The sequence below is a fragment of the Terrapene carolina genome, unplaced genomic scaffold (assembly GCF_002925995.2).
Source record: "Terrapene carolina triunguis isolate 2854851 unplaced genomic scaffold, T_m_triunguis-2.0 Scaffold31314, whole genome shotgun sequence".
NCBI lineage: Eukaryota > Metazoa > Chordata > Testudines > Emydidae > Terrapene > Terrapene triunguis.
This window is the reverse complement of record NW_020695665.1, coordinates 78,290-88,496: the sequence shown is the minus strand read 5'-3', so window position 1 is coordinate 88,496 and position 10,207 is coordinate 78,290. Positions and strand designations below refer to the sequence as shown.

At 48.5% G+C, this 10,207-nt stretch overlaps 1 protein-coding gene across 1 annotated transcript; it reads left to right on the top strand.

Annotated features, from left to right (window-relative positions):
- The first annotated feature begins 33 nt into the window (after positions 1–33).
- LOC115271497 (olfactory receptor 52D1-like) lies at positions 34–924 on the top strand. The gene has a single exon (XM_029914118.1). The coding sequence runs from the start codon at positions 34–36 to the stop codon at positions 922–924; it is 891 nt and encodes a 296-aa protein (XP_029769978.1).
- The last annotated feature ends 9,283 nt before the right edge of the window (positions 925–10,207 follow it).

Genomic DNA, 10,207 nt, shown 5'->3' with positions numbered 1-10,207 from the left:
CTCACCCCCTCTGACCCTTCAACTTTCATCCTAATGGGCATCTATGGCCTGGAATCTGCCCATGAATGGATTTCCATCCCTTTCTCTCTATCCTACATTATCGGCCTCCTGGGAAATTTCATGCTTCTGTTTATTGTAGGCAAAGAGCAAACGCTGCACAAGCCAATGTACCTGCTGCTCTGCATGCTGGCACTCACAGACATTGCCACGTATACCTCCGTCATGCCGAAGGCACTGTGTATATTTTGGTTCAATTTGAAAGGCATTACTGTGGGTGGCTGCCTCACCCAGATGTTCTTCCTTCACACGGTTTCTATTATGCAGTCAGCTGTCCTCGTAATAATGGCCTTTGATCGCTATATTGCCATATGTAGCCCTCTGAGATACAACACTATCCTCACCAACATACGAATAGCTAAGCTAGGGCTACTGGGTTTGACAAGAGCTGTTCTCTTCTCTCTGCCCATGCCCCTGCTCCTGAGGAGGCTGCCATTCTGTGCCAACCACATTATCCCCACCACGTTCTGCGAGCACATAGCTGTGGCGAAGATGTCATGTGGGGACATCACAGTCAACAAGACATATGGCTTGGTGATAGTGTTTCTAGTCACCGGGTTAGACCTGACGCTCATTGCCCTGTCCTATGGTCTGATCATCAGGGCCATATTCAGAATCTCCTCCAAGAAAGCCCACCAAAAAGCCCTCAGCACTTGCACAGCACACATTTTTGTGATGCTGATGTACTATACTCCCAGCGTCTTCTCCAACCTGACACACCGCTTCGGTCAGGGAATTGCTCCCCACATTCACATCATCTTGAGCAACCTCTATCTTCTTCTTCCTCCTATGTTCAATCCTATCATTTATGGGGTCAAAACCAAAGAGCTTCGTGACAAAGTGTGCAAATACACCTGCAGAAGTTAATTGCTGTGGGGCCACTGCTTTGAAACCTGTTTGACAAGAGGGGAAAGGAGATCTCCTTGTTAATCAAGGGTGCTCTGTCCTAATTTGGCTGAACTTTTCCTTTCTCACCCATCAGACCTCAACCCCAACCCCACACACCCAGTCACTCGGCTTTTCAATAACTCTTAGAATACCAGAAGGGGGGAGGGATAGCTCAGTGGTTTGAGCATTGGCCTGCTAAACCCAGGGTTGTGAACTCAATCCTTGAGGGGGCCATTTGTGGATTTAGTGTGGGATTGGTCCTGCTTTGAGCAGGGGGTTGGACTAGATGACCTCCTGAGGTCCCTTCCAACCCTGATGTTCTAAGATATTGCAACTTTCTGATGCAAGGTGGGTTTTCTATTAACGTGGACAAACTCCTGATGGGGCTTGTAGCTTTTTTTTTAGATCAAATCTGTACTAGGTATTTAATGAAAGCTTCAATTTGTTATTTAATGTATAGACAATGTGTTAATTGAAAAAACACCCTTTGTTTGAAGAAATAGATGGGGCTACTTTTCGGTTAGTTTTTTTATGTGATTTGGGATTATTAATGCAGTAGAAATTTGGCAAACCTGAGCAGCATCTCAATGTGAGCTGGAGGCAGAACAGCAGCAGCAAGAAACACAAGGGCCAGCAAAACAGCCCAGGAGGCAGAGCCTGGCTGGAACCAGTGAAGCAGCCCTGAGCCAGAGCTGGGCTGGAGGCAAAGCAGCAGTGATGAGGCAGAGCTGGGGAGCTGCAGCTGGAGCAGACCGGAACTGGGAGCTGGGTTGGCACAGACCAGCTGCATAAATGGGGAGCCAGGACTAAGCTACAGCAGGGAGCTTCAGGGACAGAGCAAGAACAGTCGATGCTGGCCATGACCCTAGTAACAACGGAGCAAAATGAGTAGCTGGGGGACGTCACCACACAAGAGGACCTTGAAGTCTGGACTCAGAAAGTGGAATGTGAATTTGATGAGACGGTAGATGCTGGGGAGAAGGGTCCTGCCACCAAGAGCCTGAGGGCATGTGACCACTGCCAGAGCAAGTGTCTGACCTGTGGTATCACTGCCGGGCAGCCACGGACTGGGCAGCAGGCCTGGGACATGTGAGGAAATGACAGTGAACTTTCCTTACATCCCAGAGACAGCTGTTTGTGATGTCCCTGTGCCCACGCAGTGCGGTTTCTTGTTTCCTTGAACCTTTCCCATGTTTATTTCTTATTTTTTCTTATAGTTGCTGTTTAATAAATTATATTTGGTTAGAATTTAATGTAGTGATCAATGGGTCAGGGAAGCGTCCGGTGTGAATACAGTACCCTGGAGTGGGGACACCCTAGGCCCTGTCTTGAGGACTCTACCAACCAGGAGAGTGGAAGGGTAAAGGCTTCTGGGTAAAGGGAGTGGGAGTGGGGACTCAAACCCTTTCTGTAGCATTTTCCCCTGGGATACAGCAGAAGCCAGGAAAGTTCCCCACCATTGTTCTCCACTTCCATTATAAATGTGAGACAACTGCTGGGTGGGATTTTAGTGACCTTTAACAAGATGGGTAACTTGTGAAATCTTCATATAAATGAAAAAAACTGAAATGTGTAACTTTGGGGAACACACTTTCTGCGTAAGGTGAATTTAACATCACTGCATGAGACAGCTTCCCACAGACTGATATCATATAAAACCTTTTGACTGTACTATTTTAGTATGGAGTTCGAGCAGTAAATCTGGCATTGTTTATTTGCCCTTTTGAACATTATAAGAAATGAAATTTGGGTCAAGGAATTGACTACACTGTGATCACCAACCAGTATGAATCACTCCTTTCTAACAGGCTATGTCTACACTGCCACTTTCAGTGCTAAAACATTTGTCGCTACGGGGGTGTAAAGAAAACCAAACAAACCCTGAGTGACAAAAGTTCTAACACTAAAATGTGCCAGTGTAGACAGAAAAAGCTTCCACTTCTCATTCGGGGTGGTTTTCCTGAAAGGTGAGTTGTGTAGACATAGACTCCAATTTCAGTTTTTAGACACAATTGAGGCACCCATAGAAATATTTCTCTGAGCAAAAATCCCATTGAAACTTATGAGCCTTTAGCATTAAAGAAATTAAGGAAAATTTTACTTTTCTTTTTCTCATCGTGCTCCAAAGAAAGATTCTGCAAATGGTAAATGCTGTTTCAAAATTGCTACAATGCAAAGACACAGACCTATGCAAAGCAGCAGGATTACTTCCCAAAGCCACTGAACTTGTAGCTACATTTCAAATTGACTTCAAAGAAGTCAAACGTTCAGCCAATAAATTATGAGAATAATGGGGCAGACAAATCAAGTCTGAGGAAAAGTGCTTCAGAAAGGCAAAAAGGCCGGGGAGCAGCTCGTTTTATGGCAGATCAGGGAGGAGAGAAGACCTGCTACCATCATCTCCAGGGGAGATGAGCTGAGGGAAGGCAGAATCTTCCCCTGAACAACTGCCCAGAGGTCCTTCCCTGTGCATAGGCAGGGCCAACTGCAGGGACAGCCCGAGAGGGAAGCATTCATCTCTCATACGTATGCTGGGCTTGATTGAGCCTTTTTATTTGCTCTTTGGATTACCACAGCATGGGAGAGCCTTTGGACTGAGCTGGACCTTGGAGATTGGCCCATACCACAGGAAGAGGCAGTTGCTGCTGTGATACAGGAGGGCCAGGGAGCAGTGGTAGAGTGGTAGAGGGGAAGTATATAAGCCCTAGGCTAATTAAGGTGTGGTTCCCTGTAGACTAAGGAGGGTGGCTACAGGTTAATTGGAGCACCTGTAGTCAATTAAGGCCCTGTTAGCAACCTAATAAAACCCCCTGCTTTAGGCAGTCAGGAGAGAAGGAAGAAGGAGAGAGGACTGGAGCTTGGAGGTGTGCTGTGAGACTTGGAAGATCAGAAAACTGGAATAAGGTAGACCCTGCCCCAGCAGGGGAGGGAGACTTTCTCCCCCAGTGTTTAAGGACCGAAGGACTTCCCACCCAAGGGGGAAGAGGGTAACAACCCGCAGAGGTTGAGAGGGGCTAGGGCTCAGAGTAAGGAGCAAACACAGACTCCTACCCTGCTTCCCTCCTTTACCACCTTCACAGACCATTAGTGGGGCCCTCGGAGCCCCAAGAGCAGGTGGAAGGGGTGGCATCTTAGCACCTCCGCCAAGAAAAGCACGGAACCCACCATACTACATCGGCCATCTTGTCACATGTGGTGTCAGGAGTGGGATCTCTGCACCGTGAACATAATCCAGGGTGGGTCACAACCACCCTGCCTCAAGATGGAGGATGTGGTCAAAGCACTGGTGCAAGCCACTGCCACCCAGCAGGAGGCTACCTGGGTCCAGGCAGCTGCCCAACAGGAGGCCATGCAGCTGCAACAAGAGACCAATCACCTGCTGATGACCCAGGCAACCCAAGATCGAGCCATGCTACAGGAACTAGTGAATCAAGTGAAGGCCCTTATGGAGCTGAGGTGTGGGTATGATGGGACATGGACCAGCTACTGTCGGCAGAAAATGACCCGGGAGGATGATGTGCAGGTGTACCTCCTGGCCTTCGAGAGGACAGCCCTGAGGGAGGCCTGGCCCCGAGACCAGTGGTCAGGTATCCTTGCCCCATTTTTGTGCGGGGAGGCCCAGAAGGCCTACTATGATATGACCGCAGAGGAGGCAGCAGATTACCCCCAACTGAAGGCAGAGATCCTGGCCAGGGCAGGGGTAACGATGGCCTTGCAAGCCCGGAGGTTCCATGAATGGCAGTACTGTGAAGACAAGACACCACGATCACAACTATTTGACCTAATCCACCTAGCCCAGAAGTGGTTACGCCCGGAGACTATCAGCTCGGAAAAAGTGATGGAGCTCCTGTTGCTGGACCACTATACAAGGGGACTACCCTCGGGCCTCCGAGCCTGGGTAGGCCAGAATGACCCCTCCACCTATGACGAACTAGTCACCCTTGTAGAGAGGCAACTGGCAGCCCGTGAACTGTTCGAAACCCCGGGAGGTGAAACACAGTGTTTCAGGAAACCAGCCCCAACCCCAAGGCCCCGGAGCATCGAGAACTCCAGGAAAGCAATAGCTGGAAGAACAGGCACCAAGGAGCGGCCTGAGGCCCCAAAGGGACTTGGGGGTCTGGGGGGAGAGGGTTGGGGAAGCGAGTCAGAGGGCCCAAGACAGAGGGCAACCTCCGGAATGAGATATCGCTGTTATTAGTGTGGAGAGTTGGGGCATATAGCAGCCCAGTGCCCCAACAGGGAGGAGTCCATGCAGTGTAATCTGGGGGATCCTGGGGACCAATGTGGCCTAATCAGCCTGGTGGGGGTCGCGACAGCCCAACATGAGTACACCAGGCCAGTATAGATGAATGGCATCCAGACCATAGCTTTGGTGGACTCTGGGAGTGCTGTCACATTGGTCTCAGGGAAGTTAGTGGAGCAAGACCAACTGAGCCGGGCCAAGAGCACTGGAGTGACATGTGTCCACAGCACAGTAAATTTCTACCCCACAATTCCAATACGGATTGAGATCCAGGGAAATACTACCAAGATGACTTCAGGGGTGATCCCCAAGCTCCCCTACCCGGTCTTAATTGGCAGGGACTTCCCTGGGTTCGAGAGCCTACTCCCCCACATCAAGTTAGGGGAGGGAAGTAAACCCCGAGCAGAATTTGAGGTGCCCATGGATGACCTTACCACAATTTTTGCTGGGTTTTCCCAAGAGTTATTTTCATCCCTCGGGAAATCCCAGAAATCCAGATGGGGAAGGAGGGCAGACAAAAGATTAGGAACCAGTATCTGGGCAGCAAACCAGAGAGCTGCCCTGGTTGGGAAGAGGCCCCGTGGAGAACCAGAGATGGCCCCCAGCATGAGTGGAAGCACCCCAAAAGAAGGAGGGAAGCCCAAGTCAATAGAATCAGCCCAGATTGGTCCCGCATGTGAATGTTTTGGGCAGGACCAAGTCAATGACCCACTATATGCAAACATGAGGGAGGAGGTATTAGAGGTAAATGACGTGCCAGTAGAAGGGAAAACCAAAGGCCCAGGGCCATACTACAGAATCAAGCAGGATCTGTTGTACCGGGTAGTGCCAATACGGGAGGAAGTAGTAGAACAGCTCTTGGTGCCACAGAAGCACACAAGGGCCGTATTAGTGTTAGCTCATAATCATCTGTTTGGGGGACATTTAGGAGCAGACAAGACCCTGGATAGAGTCCTAAGAAGGTTCTACTGGCTGGGGGTACGGGCAGAAGTCCAACGCTATTGCACCTCCTGCCCAGAGGGCCAGCTGCATAGTCCCTGACATCAGTTAAGGGCCCCGTTGGTACCCTTACCTATAATTGAAGTTTGCTTTGAAAGGATAGCAATGGATCTAGTGGGCTCACTAGAAAGAATGGCCCGGGGCCACCGAAGCATACTTGTCATCCTGGACTACGCTACACAGTACCCTGAAGCCATTCCTTTAAGAAACCCCACGTCCAAGGCAATTGCAAAAGAACTGGTGCAGGTTTTTGGTGGGGTAGGCATCCCTAAGGAGATCCTGACAGACCAAGGGATTCCTTTCATGTTGAGAGTAATGAAAGACTTATGTACCCTGCTCCACATCTAAGCCTTGCGGACCTCGGTCTATCATCCCCAAACAGATGGTCTGGTTCAGCGATTTAACCACACTCTCAAGGGTATGATCCGAAAGGTGGTGGCCCAAGATGGAAAAGACTGGGATATTCTCCTACCGTACCTGATGTTTGCAATATGAGAAGTTCCCCAAGCATCTACTGGTTTCTTGCCCTTCAAGCTACTGTATGGACGCCACCCACATGGCATATTAGACATAGCGAAGGAGGAATGGGAGGAATAACCCAACCCAGGGAAGAATGTCATTGCACACGTAGCCCAGATGAGAGAACGAATAGCCCAAGTGACCCCCATAGTACGAGATCATTTGGAGAAAGCACAAGAGGCCCAACGAACCTAGCTCTGTTGGTGTGCGGTGCCATCTGCTGTCGTGTTGGGTGATAACACGGTTGGGAGAGGATGAATCACCAGTGTGAAAAGCAGTGTGAAAAAAGGACAACCTAGCCGGGTGGTTGGAGGGGTTGCAGCAGTTCCCTCGGCTCCCAGACTGCACCCTGAGGGTGAAAATGTGTCACACTCATACTCTTCGGAACCCACGTTAAGGCTCACGGCACTTGTGACACAAGCATAGGGGAGGATCTGTATCCCAAACAAAAGATCCAGATGTAGCAGTTGTTTGACTCCTCTCCCACCATGTTCTCACCTTGGCAGGGCACAGCTACGTAAAGTACCACCCTAGTGAAATGGCCCGAGCGCAACAGATTAGTGAAATTCTGAGGCTGTTCTTTCATACAATGTGGGACAAAATGTGAGGAGAACTCCAGGACATTTTGGCTCTGGGAGTGGTGAAGGAATCACACAGTGCTAGTACTGGTTCTGACACAGGTTAGCACAACCCATTTCTGCATGGATTGCTGAAAGATCAACACACTCGATTTTATGCTTATTCGATGCAGAGAGTCGATGAACTATTAGAACAGTTGGGAGCTGCCAGATATATATCCACTTGAGACATCACAAAGGGATACTGGCAAGTAACTTTGATGCCATATTCCTAGGAGAAGAAAGCCTTTTCCAAGCCATTTGGCTTGCTTCAATTCAGGATTTCATCTTTTGGCCTCCACAGGGTGGCAGTGAATTTCAGAGTCTAACGGAATGAATATTACAACTGCCTAGGTGGTATGCAGTGATACGCTGCTACGATGAATTGAAAATGATTTTGGGTCTTGTATGTTGTGGCAGCATTCCCACACAGAGTGCAGATGACAGTACATTACATACAGAAAAGAAAGCAATCATCAGTTGTTGGGCTGAACAGTCTGCAAGACTCAGTTTCCCCTGAGAATCTGAGCCCTGGGAATTGGCAAATCATTTCTCTCCCAGGGCAGGGTCTCAGGTCTATTTTCTGCTCTTCCTGCTCGCTGATCTTGGAGCGGAGGGAATTGTAAGTGAGTCCTGGCCAACCTGAGAGTCCACAGGTGAATTATAAAGGTCGTTGTCCGGCATGCTGAGTCTCAGACATTTGAGATTCATACACTGATTCTCAGGGCTCTGCCTTCCTGTCGCTGTAAGGAGATTTCCTCTCTCTGCTGAGCGGGATTTTGGTGATGTCAAGGCTGCTTCCCCACTTTGAACTTTAGGGTACATATGTGGGGGCCTGCATGAAACTTCTAAGCTTAACTACCAGCTTAGATCTGGTCCGCTGCCACCATCCCAAAGTGCTAATTCCCTTCCCTGGATAGCCTTGAGAGACTCTTCACCAATTCCCTGGTGAATACAGATCCAAACCCCTTGGATCTTAAAACAAGGAGAAATTAACCATCCCCCCTCCTTTCTCCCACCAACTCCTGGTGGATCAAGATCCAACCCCCTTGGATCTAAAAACAAGGAAAAATCAATCAGGTTCTTAAAAAGAAGGCTTATAATTAAAGAAAAAGGTAAAAATCATCTCCGTAAAATCAGGATGGGAAATAACTTTACAGGGTAATCAAACTTAAAGAGCCCAGAGGACCCCCCTCTAGCCTTGGGTTCAAAGTTACAGCAAACAGAGATAAACACTCTAGCAAAAAGGTACATTTACAAGTTGAGAAAACAAAGATTAAAAACTAACACGCCTTGCCTGGCTGTTTACTTACAAGTTTGAAATATGAGAGACTTGTTCAGAAAGATTTGGAGAGTCTGGATTGATGTCTGGTCCCTCTTAGTCCCAAGAGCGAACTCCCACAAAACAAAGAGCACAAACAAAAGCCTTCCCCCCACCAAGATTTGAAAGTATCTTGTCCCCTTATCGGTCCTTTGGGTCAGGTGTCAGCCAGGTTACCCGAGCTTCTTAACCCTTTACAGGTAAAAGGATTTTGCAGTCCCTGGCCAGGAGGGATTTTATAGTATTGTACACAGGAGGGCTGTTACCCTTCCCTTTATAGTTATGACAGGTGAGTTGCCTGTTTCTGCATTAAAGTTAGTGCTAAGGGCTCAGGAAGGGATCCTGGGTTCAAGTCAAGAACTGTTTGCACAAGAATTCACCAGCACGGAGACTTGAACTGTTTAGTATTGTCAGAAACACAAAGGGATTTACCTGGTAAAATTGGAACTACAAATGTATTGGAAATAGTTTAGACAAGTATTTCTTTTTCAGATCAGTTCCTTGTCAATTACTGTGTCCTTCTATCTGTCTCAGTAGCTTCCTTTTTGGGCTGTGTGGTTTTCCCTCTGGTTCACTCAAGTTTTCCGATTCAGTAACTTCACTGCGCTTTAAGGAAGTGCAGCCAAAGCCTCTGCAGTGAGTATCTGGGTTACCAGAGGGTTCACAACAAGAATGGGTTGCACAGGGGTCAGATTCTGCTCTCACATTCTGCGTTCAGTGGCCACTCCTGAGAGCAAAATCAGGGCTCACGTGTTTTGGAATCTCCATCTTTCATATACGGTCTCAGAATGCCACATCAACTGGGGCTTTCCTTCAGACTCAGCGCTCTCTGTCGTAGACCGGAAGCCGTGATTTTTACTGCTGGGAGCTGAAAGTTAAACACTGAGGGTGAATCTGATCCCAATGGCAAAACTCCCAACACATCCAGGAGTTCACCGTAAATCAACACCTAGGGACAGAACTAAATGACCTGATTTACTCCAACCATGAGCCTCCAGTGACTTCAACTGGAGTGGTCACATGGCCTTTGAACTGAAAAAAAAAGAACTGACAGGAGAGAAGAGTTGCTGAAATCTCAAACTCAGAGGCTTAGAGGTTCAAAGAAATTAGTATAACAATTTTTTGTATGGAGAGAGGGGTTTGCTCTCTCTGTGCTCCTGCGTCTCTGATTCAGCAGAGAATGAGAAGCACAAAACTGCAGTAATAATATCAGCATGTCTCTGGCTTAAAGGATGTCATGGAAATATCACCTGGGGAGTTCCAGGAATGCACGATGTGTGTGTGTGGAGGGGAGCAGGGGGGGAGCCAGCAGGAAATGCAATATCCAGATCACAGTGGCATGGAGTCCTAAAATGAGGCGATATAGAGAATGCACATCCTGCCTAATGCACAGACCAAAGATGCATAAGGAGCGTCCTGGGGTGGGGGGTGTCTCAGACTGTAACATACTTTGGACCACACTGTAGCAGGTTGTCTCTGACCCCATTCTCCATCCGGACCATCCCTCCTCTCATGAGCAATCCCAGTACACAACTGCAAACACGGAAAAGCAGCCTCAGGAAG

Coding starts and splice junctions, on each gene's coding strand:
- LOC115271497 (XM_029914118.1), top strand. CDS start 34: ATGGGCATCTATGGCCTGGAATCTGCCCATGAATGGATTTCCATCCCT.